The 18,043-nt window shown below is 55.7% G+C and overlaps 3 protein-coding genes across 3 annotated transcripts; all 3 read right to left on the reverse strand.

Moving 5' to 3' along the window:
- Positions 1 to 6,864: 6,864 nt before the first annotated feature.
- On the reverse strand, positions 6,865 to 13,343 carry LOC311436766 (maestro heat-like repeat-containing protein family member 2B; the record flags this gene model as incomplete). The annotated part of the gene is made up of 13 exons (XM_084519229.1): positions 12,464 to 13,343; positions 12,132 to 12,270; positions 11,942 to 12,034; positions 11,489 to 11,593; positions 11,143 to 11,266; positions 10,671 to 10,783; positions 10,430 to 10,582; positions 10,031 to 10,185; positions 9,110 to 9,799; positions 8,731 to 8,868; positions 8,422 to 8,533; positions 7,321 to 8,228; positions 6,865 to 7,168 (listed from the first exon to the last, which is right to left on the reverse strand). The coding sequence occupies exons 1-13, from the start codon at positions 12,529 to 12,531 to the stop codon at positions 6,865 to 6,867; spliced, it is 3,102 nt and encodes a 1,033-aa protein (XP_084375355.1). The 5' UTR covers positions 12,532 to 13,343.
- Positions 13,344 to 13,511: 168 nt separating this feature from the next.
- Positions 13,512 to 14,740, reverse strand: LOC311436767 (uncharacterized protein; the record flags this gene model as incomplete). The annotated part of the gene is made up of 3 exons (XM_084519230.1): positions 13,512 to 13,826; positions 14,116 to 14,223; positions 14,360 to 14,740. 3 exons carry the CDS (start codon positions 14,738 to 14,740, stop codon positions 13,512 to 13,514), a joined length of 804 nt encoding a protein of 267 aa, XP_084375356.1.
- Positions 14,741 to 14,784: 44 nt separating this feature from the next.
- LOC311436768 (maestro heat-like repeat-containing protein family member 2B) lies at positions 14,785 to 17,571 on the reverse strand (the record flags this gene model as incomplete). The annotated part of the gene is made up of 10 exons (XM_084519231.1): positions 14,785 to 14,940; positions 15,147 to 15,187; positions 15,310 to 15,472; positions 15,661 to 15,768; positions 15,910 to 16,029; positions 16,263 to 16,336; positions 16,423 to 16,536; positions 16,648 to 16,717; positions 17,005 to 17,097; positions 17,452 to 17,571. Coding segments are annotated over 10 exons (1,059 nt in total), but the record flags the coding sequence as incomplete, so codon positions are not given.
- Between the last annotated feature and the right edge of the window lie 472 nt (positions 17,572 to 18,043).

Genomic DNA, 18,043 nt, shown 5'->3' on the forward strand with positions numbered 1-18,043 from the left:
GCTATAGTCAGTGAAGATTTCTAGTGGAGGAGCACAACCTAATCTCTGAGAAACATAATAGTTTGAGTGTATAAATAAGAGTATATGTGATGGCTTCTGAACCCAGTTTGATAAATTCCAAACAATTTACTTTTAATCAACACTGAAATACCGATGTGATGTGTTGCATGTGAATTATAATTTGATAAATTGGCATATTTTAGGTTCCGTATTGAGTCCAGATGGTTACACATTCTTTAATATATCTATCCATGTGGCATTTGCACATTTGTGTATCTCAGTCTTCCTCTCATTTATGTTTAATGATGGATTGAATCCAAACAATACAAGATGTTCTTCAGCATGCTAAGCTTCTGTTAAGTGGACTGATAGTCAGGTCCTTCTGCACAGGATTTTCTTTCTTTCAGTGTGCTTTATTTCAAGACGCTCAATCTTCATTTAAAACAGTTTTATTGATGACATTTCATACATAAGCAAATGATAACACAAAGAGCCTCCCAATCAAGCAGGAGTCTGATTTGATAAGTATATGCAACATGCATGCTAGGCTAACAATTCCATTAGACATCTGAACAGAAGTTACAGTTTTTTATACATTATCATTTGTAGAACTGTATTTAGTCCTAAAACAAATCTGCACTTTTCAATAAATTTGGAGTACACATTATTCAGAAACATCTCCTCTCCTCTCCTCTCCTCTCCTCTCCTCTCCTCTCCTCTCCTCTCCTCTCCTCTCCTCTCCTCTCCTCTCCTCTCCTCTCCTCTCCTCTCCTCTCCTCTCCTCTCCTCTCCTCTCCTCTCCTCTCCTCTCCTCTCCTCTCCTCTCCTCTCCTCTCCTCTCCTCTCCTCTCCTCTCCCTCTCCTTTCCTCTCCTTTCCTCTACCTCTCCTCTCCTCTCCTCTCCAACCCTTCCCCTCCCCTCCCCTCCCCACATGATTTTCACATTCTCTCGCCTTCATTGCCACTTATTTCTCATCCACTCACAGAAGAGCTGTTTTCCTTTTGCTGAGGAAATAGAAGAATAATTAGTTGGATTTCCACCAAAGAATTCAATTAACTGAAATAACAACTTCTTCCCTCAGGTCAGGAAGTCCTTTGAGACATCAGGTGAACTTTACTCTTCTAATGGAAAAAATATCAAGTTCACTTGCACTGAGTTCTGAATTTGTTGGTAACCATAAAAATGATAATTCACAAACAGTAGCTTTTTTGTGTGTTTTTTATTGTCTTTATAAATCAATGCTTCAGTACTGTGGGCTCACAATATGTTATCATTTTTACTGCTCAGTAGACTTGTGCTGTGCAAACACAAGTAGTCTCTATAACCTTAAGTGACAAGGGAATCATTCATTATGTAACCTCTTTAACTAGTTTTTTGAATTTAGAGAGTTCCTCTCTTCAAATGTGTCTTGGTATTGATTTCTTATTTGAGACATACTTCATTGCCATCCCACACATCTGTTATTACTGCTGTCAATATTCTATTATACGTATGAAAAAAGTTTATGAAACACTACTGAGGACAATTCAGCTTTATTAATAAAATGGGGGTATTTTGTTAAATATATTTTCAGAATATGTAATAATGTGTATATATATTTTTTCCCCTGGAAAAAATGTAGGTTTCATTGCCTTACCATCTCAGTTTCAGGTCAAAATATTCCAATATCAGATCGCGTAATTTTAAGTTCATTAACTTAGGAAGTTCAGTACACACATTTGCTGCTTTGGGGGAAGTTCAATGTGTATGATTTAACTAGTTTTTAAAAGATTTATATCTAAGACAATCTGTGAATCATCCTTTATTTCAAATACACAGCTACTTCTGGAAAACTAGTTGTATGTAATCAGAAAACCCAAGTTATTTTATTGGAAATTTCCATTAAATCAGAAATTATGTTAACTTCTACTAATTACAATAAAATTAGAACACAGAATGAAGTAAAATGAAGTAAATACTAATGAAAACTTGTTTCTTATAGTCTACAATAATTTATCTTCACAAAAATACTTGATAGTCTACACTCAGTGTTCCTAACAGCTATTATGATTTTTTTTTTTTTTTTTTTTTTTTTTTTTTCTGGTGTGAAATTAGCTTTATTAGGTAGTTTTTTCCTTAGTTCAGTAGGAATTTTCAAAATCTCACATTTTGCATTCAATGACATTTTAATGGATTTTTCTTGGTCAGAAATACGAAATGGATACTTCCACAGGATTAATTGAATTTTCCTTTAGCTCAACTTCAGGATGCTGTCTTCAATTGGATGCTTAAGACAAAGGTAAAGGTTACAAAGAATTTAAAAATCCTATCCAAGACCTAGCTTGGTCTAGGTTCTTATGGTAAACAGAGCACATTATCTCTCACCTTACAGAGAACAGAATACAAATATGTATCAAAATTTGGAGTCAACTTGATTTACAATTTATATTGCATATATATGGTTGTCTTTTTGGGCTGATTAGAATTATACATTTATTACAATCTGCCACTTCTTTGAGAAACAATTTCTGTATATTGTGCATCTTCAAAATTGCCTTTTTTTTTTTTTTTTTGTAATTCTTATATTTTTTCACATCATCTATTATTTGTGTTATAAATGAAGTCTCAACTCAATCTGAATTTAGTAATATTTATAAAAGGAATATTTATAAATGGTATAAAATGCAAGTAAACAGCGCTGGGTGTGCAGGGAGTCTATGCTCCACCAACACCCACACATGAACATCAAACTTTCTAAATATATAGAACATTGCTTTTACATACTAAACCTGAGTATGCCTATACATATGTACAATCAGAAAAGGTAACAAACAATCCTTTAAGTTCCATGACTTAACAGTCTCAATTTTCCGTTCATTTTCTTGATTACAAACAAATCTCCATTTTCCATTCCATTTGAACAATATGTCTTGCTTTAAGTTGTCAGGCAACTTGGTCTTCGGGCCTTACGTATCCCATTCTTCCCGGATAGAAGAAAAACATATCCATCTCCTTTTCAAGGCCAATAGGGCCTGGGTCAAAAGGCACGTCCAGGTCAGCAGGGGGCGTAACAGCAAAGGCCTTCGATGGCAGTAGCGGTGGGGGGGGCCGATGGCGTAGCAGTCGGATCAGCCCGCAGTTCCCTCAGTGTCTGGCAAACCACAGGTTTCTGATTGTGGCCCCACATGGCTCTTTAAGGCCTCAGAGACTGCTCACCAGGTGCCAAGCAATCCCACTGCAACCTTGTTGTTTTTAGTTGCAGAGCCCCACACCTTGACCTCAATTTGGTTCCATATTTCAGGCTCATAAACTGTCTGATTGTTAATAAGGAGAATTAGCTGTAAGGTGACCAGGACAGTCTTTGTTTCTAAGGACGTACATGTATGATTCACCACAATGCGCAGCTGCTTACCAGCGAGGGGCAGCTGTGTGCACGGGTCCGCTTCTCTCAGCTTGAGCTTCTTCCGAGCTCCAGTGCACCCATTTCCAGCGACTTTCTGTGTGAGCTTCTCTGAGCGGTTTGCTGACTTTGGCTGAACCTATCTTCATGAGGCGATCAATGTGCCTGTTCCCGTCCTGGTCTCCGTTCTGCTAGCCTATTCCTTTTCATTACTTCTTTCTACTTCTTTATTGATGACATAACTTCATTATATCGTGCTGCCTTTTTTTTTTATTTATTTTGAGGGCAGGCTCCCCTCTTCTACCCTTCTCCCCACAGCAGTCCTTTTCAAAAACAACTTTTCATTGGTCAAACAACTTTGCATATAACAGCAACAGCAAACACCCAGAAACTTCCATGCCTTAATGGCTGGAGAAGAAGGAACCCGAGACTGCATGGCATCTCCTGAATCACCCTTCTTTGTTCCCTCTAATCTCTTTTACATTCCTGATGGCCTTATCGTTAAGAGTCTGATGTTACCATCAAACATGGGGCTTTCCAACCCCCCGGCCACACTCCCAAATCTCCCCCTTCTTTATTAATATCAACCATTTTCTCGACACGAATTACCACTCCATATATAACAAAAGGACTGCCCAAAAAATCAGAGCCTGTGTCCAAGAGCATTGTCCAAACGCTTCTTGAACTCCAGCAGGCTTGGTGCTGTGACCACTGCCCTGGGGAGCCTTTTCCAGAGCCCGACCACCCTCTTGGTGCAGCACCTTTTCCTCACAGCCAGCCTGACCCACCCCTGTCCCAGAATCCCAGAATCACGGAACGGCTGAGGCTGGAAGGGACCTCCAGAGATCCTCTAGTCCAATCCGCCTGCTCAAGCTGGGTCACCTAGAGCATGTCACAGAGGATCGGATCGCATCCAGGCAGGTTTTGAATATCTCCAAAGGAAGAGACTCTACAAGCTCCCTGGGCAGCCTGTTCCAGTGCTCAGCTCCGTGCTGTTCCCTCAGGTCCTGTCGCTGTCCCCAGAGAGCAGAGCTCAGCGCCTGCCCCTCGTGCTTTTGACTAACCTCTGGGTCTGCTTGATTCTGTTTGATGAAAAACAGTGTTGAGAAATGCACGTATGTCCCAGATTTAGTTTGTGGTGAGGACCATGGTGAAGCAGGCTGCCCCCCTGCAGCCCGTGGAGTACCACGGTGGAGCAGGGTTCCACGCTGCAGCCCGTAGAGGATTCCCCAGTGGAGCAGGTGGCCCTGCACTGACAGAGGCTGTGGCCTGTGGAAGACCCCTGCCGGAGCAGATCCCAGGCTCGACCTGTAGCCCGTGGAGAGGAGCCCACGCAGGAAGGAGCAAGGGGTCTGTCAGGAGATGCTGCCCGTGGGGGACCCAGCTTAGAGCAGTTTGCTCCTGAGGCATGGACCCTGTGGTACGGACCCATACCTGGAGCAGTTCTGGAAGAGCTGCTGCCTGTGGGAAGCCCCCGCAGGATCAGTTTGGGAAGGATGGCATCCCATGGGAGCGACTCCACAGCACAGAGGACAAGAGTGACCAAGAAGGAGCAGTGAAGTGCCATAGACTGACCACAGCCCCCATTCCCCTGCACTGCTTGGGGGGAGGAGGTGGAAGAGGGTGGATGGAATTTTGGGTTTCTTTCCTTTGTTTCTCGCTTCTCTAGCTTGTTAGGAATAGGCAATAAATGTGACTATCTCCCTACTCTGTTTGGCCTGTCATGATCATTGTTGAGCAATCTCCCCGTCCTTATCTCAACCCTCAAGCCCTTTGCATCCTCTTTTCTCCCTGTTCTTCTTTGAGGAGGGGGAGTGAGAGAGCGGTTGTGGTGGAGCTCAGCTGCCCACCCGAGTAAAACCATCCCAGAAGCATATGTTGAGAATTGCTTTGGAGAGCAGTTTTCCAAAGATGCCCAAGATGAGTTCCTGTAACGTGCAAAGGGTGCAAAGGGCTCTTTAGTGAAACCTGGGGGAAAAAGTTAAGATCCAGGTTAGAGCAGTATACGTTCTCTGTGCTTCTCATGAAATGGACACGTTGGGAACAGGAGTGGCAAGCAGTTTCTTTTTAAGGGAAGTTTTAGAGAAACCAATTTGGAGGGGCAATGTTTGCTTTCTTCCGTTTGTCAGCAGCCTCTCCTGATCACAGTGACATTTGCTGGATAATCCTGGGAGGCCTCACAGTTAGGTCCACCAACTCCTTCAGAACCCATTTGTGCATCCTGCCAGGCTTTTCCCCACAGGCCCCAATGTGCCCCCGGCCCTACAAAAAAGACCCTTTGTCTGCAGAGGGGAGGCCACATTGAGTTGGATTTCCCCAAGGACACAGCGAGCGGTGAGACCACGTACATGTACAGAGTTTTATTGCCAAAGCGTGCCACAGTCACAGAGGGCCTTGTCTGCCTTCTCCGTACTCGGATGTCCTCAGTGCTGCTCAGGCCCCGGGAAGCTGCAACAAGACAGACAGAGCTGTGAGCAGCCAGCCCAGGCAGCTGTGCCCCCTGCCACCCTGGAGCTGCTCCCCCCTGGCTGGCCAGCCCCTGGTGCTGGGCATTTGCCGGGCTGCTTCTGGGCTCTGACCTCTGCCCAGACCCACGGATCTGGAGCTCAGCCCCATGTGAAGCAACCTGCTATCTGACGGAGCCTCATTTCCTTCTTCTCCTTGCCAGGATGGCAGCTACAGTACAGAGCAAAGAGGCAACCATCAGAGCACCGCTCCACAGCCCTGGCTTCCAGCCCTGCCCTCCAGCTGGGACACATGCTTGGGGAGCTACTGTGCAAGGCTCTCCAGATCACTCCTTGATGGTTGCTCAAGCTTTTGAAGGAACTCGAAGGCAGGTTGCAAGGCAAAGCCCTGCGTCCCTGTCTACCCCGTCTTCAGCCCATGGGACACAGCACAGTGTCTGCCCTGTTCTGCAAAGGCAGGGCCCAGAGGAAAGAGGAAAGAGAGAGCAGAGGCCCCTACAGCTCTCTGGTCAGGAAAGGGAGTGGTAAGTTCCAATGCGGGCTCTCACCAAGGGTTTCGAAGGTCAATGGGTGCAGCCTTTGCCCGTTCTCTAGGCAGCCTCTCCTGGCTACGGTACGGAGCCTCTCCAACATGGGGGGGGCGTTTCTGGCCTAGGGCAAGACAGGAAGGCACAAGTTCACGGGGGTCCAAAAAGATGCCTTCTGTTGCCCCTCAGCCAGCTGGGGCAGGGGGAAGGGGAGAGGCAGTGGGTGGCCAGGAGGGATGGCCATGTCCCAGTCCCAGCCAGCCCCACGTGCATCACCGCACACTCCCCTGAGGGAGCCAGGGCAGGGCCACAGGGCCCTGACGTCTCGCTGGAGCACAGTTTACTTACCAGGTAACTGCAGAGCGCATCCTGCAGCTCTCGTGCACCCAGCCTCTCGGAGAGAGAGATGATCTCCTGTGGCTGCCTCAGCCCCATAAATGGAACACAGAGACTGAAGGTGATCTTGCACATCTGAAAAAGGGAGTTGTGCCGTCATTCCTCCTCCAGCAGCATCTGGGACCCGCCCAGGGAGCTCAGCCAGCCATGTGCTGCTGAGCTCCACCTGGCGGGGTCTGCCCGAGGGGCACTCGCTGGCACTGGTGGCAGCAGAGGGGACCTGCTCCATCCCTTAGGCCGGCACCCGACCCAGTCCCGATGCCTGGCGGCCGAATCCGTGGGCTTGCTCCCCACTGCCCGCTCCCAGGGGAGCAGCAGCTCCGGGAAGCAAAGGCAGGCACGAAGGCGCGTGGCCAGCAAAAGGGCCCAGAGGCCTGAGATGCTCGCTGGTAAGACTGCCCTGGGCAGCACAGCGGAAGGCTCGCTGGAACACTTTTAGGGGGGATCTGCAGAGACGCCCGGCAGCCGCTGAGCAGGCAGGAGTGGCAGAACGCCTCGGCCGTGGCCACGCAGCTTTCTGGGGCTTTGGGAGCAAGCTCCAAGGGCACTTACGCTGGCAACTGCAAAGTCGGGATCCTGGAGGTGCAGGAAAAGGCTGACCCATGTTTCCGCCACTTCTCCGGCAAAGAACGACCGCTTGGTCGAGGCTGAGGAGGCCAGGACTGAATAGAGGCGCAAGGCCGAGTAGCAAAGGCACTCTTCTTCCTGCAACCAGAAAGCCGTTTGTCAGCTGGGTAATGAGGCCGAAGCAGACACTCAGCCAGCAGAGGCTGTCCAGGCGGCGCGTGCAGGCCCCTGCCCACCCCACGATTCTCAGAGCAGCGGCAGGAAGAGCTGGGTTCACTCACAGACTCGAAGAACATCTTGGTGGACCTGGCGATGTCTTCAAAGGCCAATCCCAAGTTCACCGCCTGCAGCACCCTCACGAGCTCAGCTAGCGCCAGCATGCTTTCTGCAACCACCTCGGGACAGGCAGTGTCCGCCAGGCTCTGTTGCAGCACCTGGACAACTTGTCTCCCGTGCTTCCGCACCTGCAAAGCCACAGACGTGCACAGACTTAGGGCTCTCCCTGCCTCCAAGGGCTGCTCTTTCTTTCCGTGGCTGACAGCTCTGTTCCAAAGCACTCTTCCTCTGACATTTGGCACCCAATTTTCCCTTGGCAGCCCTGCTGGCATCAGGGAAAGGAGCGCGGCCTTAGGAAGGAGCCCTGCTTTTGCCTTTGCCACTCTGTCCAGGCCCTTGAAGCAGCTCTCCCCGGGGGTCTTGCTAGGGAGGGGAATATCCCTGCAGTCAGAGCGCAGGGAAATCCGTCTCACCTCCACGGGCGTGCTGCTGGCTGCGTTGCCCAGAGCTCTCACTGCCAGCTGCCTTATGGTGCTGCTTTGGTGGTGTGCTTTCTCAGCCAAGACACGCAGAGTCTTCAGGACGTTCCTCTTCTCAAGAGGCGGCTCCTTCATCAGCTGCAACAGAGCAACACAGCCACGAGAGTCAGGATACAACCTCAGCCCAGGCACAGCACACAAGCAGGCTTCGGACAAAGGAGTCTCGATGGTGACGCTTGCTTCTCATCTCTCCCCACAGCTAGAGGCAGCCCAAGCAGCAATCTCTTTCAGAAAAGCCCTGGGGAGCCCCCCTGCCCTCCTACTGCCTCACCTCAGCAAAGAAAGCCATGGCCGTCAGCTGCAGGTTTGCTGACGGGCAGCGCAGCCACTGGGAGAAGATCTCAATCAGCTCCCGGGAGACGAGCTGGGCACGGACCAGGACACTGCACAAAGAGCACAAGGGGCAACGCCCGGTCAAGTGGGAAGGCTGCAGGCTGCCACCGCGGACTTCCCCTCCTCCAGCACAGGCGCTGCTCTGCCCTGCACAGAGCTCCCCGAGCACGCAGGAAAGGGCCCCGGCAGCCGTTCCCCTGGGCGCAGCCACCGAGAGGAAGGCGAGATGCTGCCCTGGGGCTCTCACCTTGTCAGGAGGCACATGCCCTCGGCATAAGTGCGGGGGCTCTCCAGCAGCGCCGACATTTTCTGCCTCCAGAACGGGGTCAGCCAGTTCTTCTCAGCGCATTTGCTCAGCACTGACATGAGAGTCTCGCAAAAAGGCCTGGGGAAAGAGCAAGAGCCACAGAAGTCTCAGATCAGAGCAGTGTTCCGCAGGGGAAGACTTAGCAGAGCAAGAATGCTCAGCAGCTTTACGAGCCGCTTCTTCACTCATCCCAAGCTCCAGCGAGGGAGAGAGAGGCAAAGAAGCCTCCACCCCCAAACAAACAGGGGTGGGAGGAAAAAAGCAAATCTGCAGCCTCGAGTGGCCTCCCGCCTAGGAAGCAGGACAGGAAACAACCAACCATGCTTGGCTAGGCAATTCAAGCCTCCCTTGCCCTGCCCCTCCTGCTCCTGACCTGCACACGTTGCCCTCTTGCCGCTGATCCTCAGCGTGCCCTCTCCAGGGGCTGAGGGGCGCAAACAGCATCTCTTCCCCCAGTGCCTTGCTGAGCTGCAGCAGGAGCCCAGGGAGGAGGGAGGGAAGCAAGCTCTGGACCCCCTCCTTGGACTGCACGGACACCATTTCGGAGATGGCACAGGTGACCTGCAGGGAAATGAGACCACCCGAGAAGCACCCGTTAAACAAGAGCTTTGCCACCAGCCCCGGCCCGCTGGCTGCCTGGGGCACTTCTACTGCCTGCACGCCCCGTCTCCAGGACAGCCTTGCAGCCCAGGAGCAGCGGCTGTCCCGGCTGTCCCGAGCTGCTACCACTGAGACACTGCAGCAGTGTCCTGGCAGTGTCCAGAGATTCTTGCAAAGGGCACCCAACGCCTTGCCCTCGGACTGGGAGTGGGGGAGCAGACACAAAGCCTCCGCCACCGAACGTACAGTCAAGGACTCTGGAGAAGGCTGCTGGGCGTGCAAGCTCTGACTGGACGAGCTGGGCTGGGAGCTGTCGTCTCCCACTCTCCTCAGCTTCCTCGCTAAGCGCTTCAGCACACCGATGCCAATGCTGTCTCTCCCCAGAGTCCTCCACAGCTCCAGTGTGTTTCTGCCAAGAGACGTGCAACCGTGAGCCCGTATGCTCTGTGACCTGGGATGCCTTCACCTCACGCTTCTTCAGCAGCCGGGCTGAAGATGCCTGGTTCCTCCCAGCGGTACCAGCACACCTCCGACATTTGGGTGGAGGAGAAGGAGCTGCTGCTCCCCTTGGATCGCCCTAGGGGAGGGGAGGCAAGCTACGACTCTCTGAGCCCAGCAGGAAAGGGAGGAGCGCATGTACCTGTCCATAGGCACAAACTTCTGGAGGATGATGTTCATTGTGAGCTCCTGGTGATGGCGGGCCAGGATCAGCACCGCATGGTGCACGAAGTACATGAATGAGGGCTCCAGCATGGACTCTGTGCAGGTGTGCAGAGTGGAGAGGATTCCTTGCACCTGAAAGAAGCAGGGGAGAAAGAACGTCTTGGCACGTCCTCGCTTCTCCGGGAACATGGACATTCAGCCCATGAGCCACGCCTGCTCCCTTGCCACGCTTTCACTCTCTAAGGCGAAGTTTCACCCCTAGCACCCTGCCCGAGCCCTGACTCTGCACCGAGAGCTTCTTCAGCACACAAATGGCAAGATGTGTGGTGCGACAGCCAAAGCGAGAAAGTCCAAGGCATGGCAAAATGTCTCTTACGTCTGGACCAATGTCCTTGCCACACGTTTCCAGAAAGGTGAGCATCCAGTTGCCTGCAGCATGCACGCGGCTTCCTCTGGCATGCCGGAAGGGCTCCTGGATGACATTCATGAAGTGTGCGGCCTGCTCTTTGGGGAAGTTTCTGCAAACGACCTGGAAAGATGCAAGAACCAGGAGAGATCCCGTCACGGCTCCGCTCCAGCTCTTCAGAACATAAGGCAAGCTTGAGGGCACTCTTTACCTCTGCGATTTGGATGGAGGTCTGGAGATGCTGAGAGGTGTCGTTGCGAGCACTCAGCCCCTCACACAAGCTCACAGGGTCGTCTGTCTCCAACACCCTGTTCGTGGCCTTGGCTGGAACGAGCATGGGGAGAAAAGGGGAGTCCCACTTAGGGCAACTGAACTTCCCTTCCCAGCCTTTGCTGAAGGGGCCAGGGGAGTCAGTCTTGAACTCGGTGCAGCAGGATGGCCCTTGCCAGGTTCTGAGTGCCCCCGGCTGCAGGAAACACTGCTGGCAGGTGGCACTGGGTGGCCCTCTGCCAGGATCCCTCCCCAGGTGGCTGGGGAGGTGGAGGACGAACAGGGTGGGGACAGGACAGCAGCCGAGCACCGTCCCTCTCCTCTCCCTCCTGGCGGCAGGGCCCAGCCCCCAGGATCCCGGTAGGGCCAGGCGGGGCAGAGGGCCGGCAGGTGCCTGCTCTACTCACACTCACCTTGGATGTGGAGAAGGGAGCTGAGGCAGGCAGCGGCCAGCTGGCGGGAGCTGGTCGTGGGCTCACAGGTCAGAGGCCCCAGCAAGCCCGCCAAGGCGCCAAACGGCAGGTAGGCACCTCTTGTCTGCAGGGGCGAGAGGAAGAACAAGGGCTGGAGGTGGCCCCAGCACTCCCTTGCGTCTCCCACCCGCGCCCTGCTCAGGCCAGGACTGGGCAGAGGGGCCACCCCAGAGCGCTGCACTGGGGGACCCCACAGCCCGTGCACAGCTGGGCAGAGCTGCCCTGCCAGGCCCTTGCAGGTGGCTGGGGAGGGAGCAGGGGGCACACGGTGGGCATCCTTCCTCACCTGAAAAGCGACTCCATCTCTGCAGTCCTCCAGCAGCTGGGCGCAGACCTGCAGGGCCCTCTTGCACACCCACGGATTGTCCGAGGAGAGCCAGAACCACAGGACCTGGGGCAGAGCAGCTCTGTCTGCCAAGGGGCATCTTTCCCTGCCCGCCATCCCTCTCCATTTCCCTCCCTTCCTGGCACTTTCCCTGAGGGCCTGCCCTGCGGCACTGCCCCACTCTCTTCAGACGCACCTGCTCCCACCCAGGAGCTTTTCCCTGCAGCCAGCTCCCTGCTGCAGCCAGCCAGGGGCTGCCTCTTGGCTTTGCCCCCTGCAGGGCCCACTTCTTGGCCTCCCCGAGCTCACAAAAACCTGGCGTGGCAGCAGGAGGTTCCTGCTCCTCTGCTAACTCCCCAGGGTCCCCACTGGTGGCAGGAGGGATGCTTGCCCCATCACCCCGTGGATACTCACCTCGGCGATGTCTACGAAGTGGACAGGGCTCGGCTTTGTCTTGAGCAGGACTGCCATGAGCCGGCCCAGAGCCTTCGTGGCCATGTGCAGAGACTGAAAGCAGAGGAGAGGGACGGAGATGCAGGATCACAGCTGCTGCCAGCACACAGCTTGTGCTGGGGAGGTGGGCAGGGAAGGGACAGCAAGTTACCTGGAGCTGCAGCACTGCCTCCTCTGCGTTCCCGATCTCCCCAATCTGCTCAGCCGCTGAAGGAAGTGGCAGGATGGCCCGGCAGCAGTCAGACAGCAGGCTGCAAATTTCCTTGCTGCTGAACGAGATCTCCAGCTTGCTGGCAAGGGGAAGCCAAAAAAGAGGAGTTCCTAGCGCTCTCCAGAGAGGGTCGCATGGCATATGGGCTTGTCCTCATCGACAGCCCCAAATCCAACCAGCCTAGGCTGTGGCAGGGAGTGCTGCTCTTCGGGAGCTCCCCAACAGGAGGAACGTCATCCCGCCTCACAGCCCCCGCAGCTCCTCGCTCTTACCTCCACTGCTCCAGGGCCAGAATCACCTTCAGGTGCAGGGACGCTGCCGGGAAGTCCCAGAGAGTCATCTTCAGCAAGTTCTGCAAGAGAAATTTGCCAAGTGGGCATTGGGCACAGGAGAGCTCTCGCACACTGCCCGGGGACGGGCACTACTGCCAGACACTGGCTGCAGCGCTCCCGCAGCTCCCACAGGGGCGCTGCAGGATGGAGCAGCTCCCCAGCAGCTGCCCAGCCACGGCCACTGCCTGCCAGCACCCAAGGGCCCCCCCCACCAGCTGGGGACACGGCTCTAGGAGCTCAGGAGGGAGACCTTCCTGCCTCCTGGCATGGCCCCAAACTCCCCTGCAAGACAGCCCTGGCTCTGGGCACTCACCTGCAGGATCAGCAGCAGCTTGTGCTTCAGGACAGGATGGAAGCTGCCCAAGTTCCCCACAGTTTGGATGGCACAGCCGACCTCAAGGATGCTCTGCACCAGAGTAAGATTGGTCTGCAAGTTCTGGGGCCCAAGAGAGAAGAAAACCCTTTGAAATGGAGGAAGGGCCACGGGCTGCGAGAGGAACATGTGCACACGGGGGAAATCTAGGGGAAGGGCTTGGATCTTCCTGCAGGGACAAACCATTCCTCGGGGGACCTTTAGAAAGAGACGGCCCGGCTCAGGATGCCCTAGCACGGAGGGCTTGGAGCTGGGGCACCCAGCAGCCCTGCCCCTGCACTCCCCGAGCTCTCACCTGGCTGCTGGAGATGGAGAGCAGCAGGATGTTGCCCGCGATGTCTGCCTCCACGTGGGCGAGCAGTTGTTCCTTGGAGGCATGCAGTGCCATGCTGCTGTGGGCGAGCATGACAGCACTGCAAGTGGCCTCAGCTCTCCTGCTGGCCTGGGTCATCTGCGTTGCGAGAGATGCTGTGAGACATCCACCCGATGGCCCCCCACAGCCCACGATGAAAAGCAGGTGGAAGAAAGCCAGGGAGTGAAACCCCAAACACCTCACCTTCCTGTGTCTGGAAACCCTCAAGCCCCAGACACTGCACGAGGTGGCAGCAAATGTTGTCAGTGTCTCCAAGACCAGTCCAAAGTGGCTGTCGGTGGCTTGGCAGACGAGAGAAATGATTCCCTGCAACAAAAGAGTGAGGGGCAGTTGGCACAGGCCCAGCCGTTCAGACATGGCCAGCCACAGTGGCGGGCAGCAATGAGGAGCTGGAAAAGGCCTGGAGCAGGGCCCAGGGACAGAGCAGGGAAGCTCACCTGGGCCTCAGATGGCTCCTCAGGTTGTGCTCTCGTCAGATGTTGCAGCAGGTTCTCTTGGACGTGTGGGAGTTCCTGACAAGCTCCCAGTGTTGTCCCAAGAGCCTTGTACAGGAAAGCCTGCAAGGGAAAAAGCCGAGCCCGAGATGCAGCAACAGCCTGGCGTGCTGCAACGGGGCCAGAGCAGGACAGGCACCAGTGCACGGGGAGCAGCCGAGCCCGGACGCAGGGATGGGCTTTCGCCAGCCCCGCTCAGCACGGAGGGAAAGGCCGCGGGGGGCAAGGGCCGGGGAAGCAGCGCAGACAGCCCTCGTGGGCAGAGCACCGCCTGCAGCCCCAGCCCCAGCCCCGCACGTGGGCAGGGGCCCCGTGGCTGCGCTGCCAGGGGAGAGCCGGGCAGGGAACCGACCTTCTCCCCAGAGCTGCTGGGAGAGCTGTCCAGCCGCTGGCTCAGCACACAGCTCAGGCGCTTGGTCCAGGCGTCATCCCCGATGGTTTCCAGGGATGCCCTCAGGAACTGCAGGAGAGAACAGGAGAGGAAGCGAATGGTTCTTGGCCGTTGACAAGCAGGAAGAGGCAGTGCCAAGGCACACAGCCACGCCAGAGTGGCCTTCCACGAGAGCTGTGGCCCGTGTGAGGAGAGCAGGCAGTACCTGAAGCAGACGGCGCTCCCACTCAGCAGCGTCTGGGATGTTCCCCTTTCCTCCTAGAAAGAAGACAAAAAACCTTGCTTGGGACCAAGCCACAACAGAAGAGCTGCTGCAAAGCTGGCCTGGCCCAGGGAAGCTGGTGGCTGCACCCGCTCCAGAGGCAGCCGTCCGTCCCTCCCCACAAGCACCGCCCCAGCAGGGCCATGGAGGTGCCACCAGGACCAGCACGCTGTCCAAGGGGACAGGAAGGGCCCCATCCATGCGCCGGGATGAATGGATCGCTGTGGGACCACTCCCCCCAGCTTCAGTGCTGGCTCCCCGGAAGGGAAATGAAACGGCAGCAGAACAAGCACTGGGCACCAGGCGGGGATTCCCCTTAGCCATGCTGGGAAGCTGACTTGCCATGCCTTCCCTCCCCCTCCCTCTCCCACCAGCACTTTACCTTGGAGGTACTGCAGCAGCAGGGGAATCTCGGTGTTCCACGTGGCCCCCACAGCTCCGTGGATCCTGCTGTGGAGGCTCTGCATCACCAGCAAGGCAGCAGCTTGGAGTTCACTGCCCGCAAAAGGAGACCCCGCCACCACCTGAGTACAGAGAGCAGAGAAACAGGGTCGCTTCTGCCGCACGAGCCGCGACTTCTCCCCTGAAGGAAGCAGCTCGGCGCTCCCCCAGCTGCTCCCTCCCCAGGGCTCTTGGCACCAGCCTCGAAAGCATCGCTGCCCCGGCCTCTCTGGACGTCACTGCCCTGTCCTGTCCTGAAAAAAAAACCCTTTTTTGCCCCACTACTCACCAGCAGGCGAGCCAGCAAGTTGTGCGGAGTCAGCGTTGTCTCTGCGGGGAGAAAGAAATGCTGGGTGAGATGCCGAGCTACACCGTGCCCTGCCACGCTGCCGTCCCTGCAGGACGCAGACACAGAGGTCAGCAGAGCTCATTGGGGGAGTTGCTACTCCTACCTTGCAACAGGGAGCTGAGGACATCGGGATCCAGCTCGTGATGCTCGTGCCCTGCTGTCAGCTCATTTCTCTCAGCCAGGGCATGTAGACAGCGTGAGAGAGGGATCAGCATGCCCGTGTACTTGGCTGGCATCACATAGATCAGCAGCCTCGGCCACAGGAGCTGTAGGCAATGAGACAACTCAGCCCGTCAGCATTTCTGCCTCAGCTCAGAGATGGGGAGGATGGTGTGCATCTCCCGGAGCACTTCAGAGCATGCCAGGGGGAGCTTTCAGGTGTGCAAAGGGGGCTAGGAACAAATGGCCTGAAGAGAGGAGAGGAGCAGCAGCAGCAGGACAGAGGAGGACTTACTTTGGCCATCCCTCTCACAGAGATGTCCAGTGACCCTAGAACATCCATGCACAGCCCTTGGAGACCTCCTTCTTCCTGGGCTTCCCGGGCAGACAGGAGTCCCGCAGCCTGCAAGACAACATTGGGAACCCCCCGTCCCAGTTGCTCTCAGTTCCTGACCCAGAAGGCTCAGGCGTGGCCCCAGCAGGCTCCCATGCCAGCCTCCTGGCAGCAGATCTCCCCAGGGAAGATGTTGCACGCTGTCCTTACCCTTCTGCTCAAGCTCTGGCTGAACTCGCTGAAGATGTAGCCCACAACATCCCACACTGAGCAGCTCTGGGCATTGGCACTGAGCAGCTCCCTGATGAAGTGAAGAACTGCCCTTCTCACCTGCCAGGGGTCAAGTGTGGTTAGCACAGGGGCACGGGGACCTGCCCATGCTGGCAGCGGCCTCACCTCTTGCCGTCAGCCCTCCCTCCGGTAAACACGAAGGAGCGGGGAAATGGCTGGCTAGGTCAGAGCCCTTCTAGTCCAGCCTTGCCAGGCTCTGCTTCTGCCCTGAGGGAAAAGGTTTGTCTCCCACCCCGACCCCAATGGCACAGTCCCTTCCCAAAACAGCTCACCCGGATGCTGGGGTCCCTGCACACACACTTGACAGCCTCCACGACCTGGGGCAGCTTCTCTGCCATCGCGGGCTCTGCAAGAGATCCAGTGAGGCATGCGTGGAGGCACAGCCCAGAGGGCGGAAGAGAGCCCTCCAAGCCCTGACCCCGCAGTACTGACCGTCACAGCGTGCCAGAGCACCGAGCAGACCCAGGGCTGCCACGCGCACGGCCTCCCTCTCGTGGCCCAGCTGGGACTCCAGGAACAGGATCGTCTCCTCTGGGCAGATCCGAGCTGTGGGGAGGAAATCCCATCCTGCAATAGCAAGCAGCTTACCCCCATTTCTGAGCTTTGGGAGAGAGCTGCCGGGACACCACGGGGCATCGCCACAGCTCCTCTCCTTACCTTGCAGCAGGATGCACTGGCTCAGCTCTGCCTTATGGTCCTGGCTGTGCTCTTTGGTGTCGTCAGTGAGCTGTGGGAACAAGGTCCATTGGAGAAAGTCCCAGCAGCATTGAGAGGGACCGAAAAGAAACGGCGCTGCCAGCTCTCATCTCCCTGGGCACTCGTGGCAAGAGGACTCCCAGCCAAAACCCAGCCCACCCCACAGCATCCCCAGGGACACACGCACAGGTCTGGAGCACCCAGGAGCCACCCAGGAGCCAAGGCCGAGCAGCATTCAAAGACTCGGGGCTCTGGAGTCCTCCCGAGACTCAGCCAAGAGGGAATTGCTATGGCTGTGTGGGTGCAGGCTCCCCTTACCTCGCTGTACACGACACTGCTGATGGCAAGACACTTGCCCTTGGGGACGGGGATCTGAACTTGCTCCAGGGCCTCCAGGAAATAAAGGAGGCTCTACAAGAGAACAGGAGAGGAAGAAAGGGCCAAAGCCATGTCAAGCCACTTGCGAATGGAGAAACTGTGCACAGCAACAGTGCTCCCCGTGCAAACAGCCCCCAGGGAGGTGGGAGCAAAGTCTTCCATCTCCCAGAGGTGGGTCCCACTGCCTCTTGGCTCCCTCCTGGCCCCATCACGGTTGCTCTTCCCTTGCCTGAAGAGCCGAGGGAGCCTCACATCTCCACTGACCTCCCTGTTGCACGTTTTTCTAAGGGGAGCTCCCTGGCTCCTCCCTGCATGCCACAGATCCCTGAGCCCTCGTGCCACTTGCACAGACCCCACGGCCGTGCCAGGCCCTGCGCCACACCTCACCTTGGTCACCCTGGAGGCGTCTTGGACCACCCGGTTCTGGTGCAGGAGCCAGAGGAGCTGCTCCCAGACATGCTCCCGGTGCTCCTCCTTGTGCAGGAGGACACGCATCAAGGGAGTCATGGCCCCGATGACAGCTTGCTTGTCCTGGAGACGAACCGGGGAGGCCCAGCGTCAAAGGCTGAAGGTCTGCCCTGCCCACAGAGAGGCCTTCCCCTTGCCCTTTTTCCCTCCCTCTCCCTCTCCCTCTCCCTCTCCCTCTCCCTCTCCCTCTCCCTCTCCCTCTCCCTCTCCCTCTCCCTCTCCCTCTCCCTCTCCCTCTCCCTCTCCCTCTCCCTCTCCCTCTCCCTCTCCCTCTCCCTCTCCCTCTCCCTCTCCCTCTCCCTCTCCCTCTCTCTCTCCCTCTCCCTCTCCCGCTCCCGCTCCCGCTCCCACTCCCTCCCCCTTCCCATTCCCCTTGCCCTTCTGCCCTGCAGGAGATGGGCTTGCTCTGGAGGGCAGAGAGGTTTTCCCCACCCCTCACCCCCTGCCCTGCCTGCCCAAATGCCCTGGGCTTCAGCTGCTTCCCCGCAGGGAGGCCCCAGCCCCAGGCACA

This window comes from Aythya ferina (genome assembly GCF_964211825.1).
Source record: "Aythya ferina genome assembly, chromosome: 4".
In the NCBI taxonomy this organism is placed as follows: Eukaryota; Metazoa; Chordata; class Aves; order Anseriformes; family Anatidae; genus Aythya; species Aythya ferina.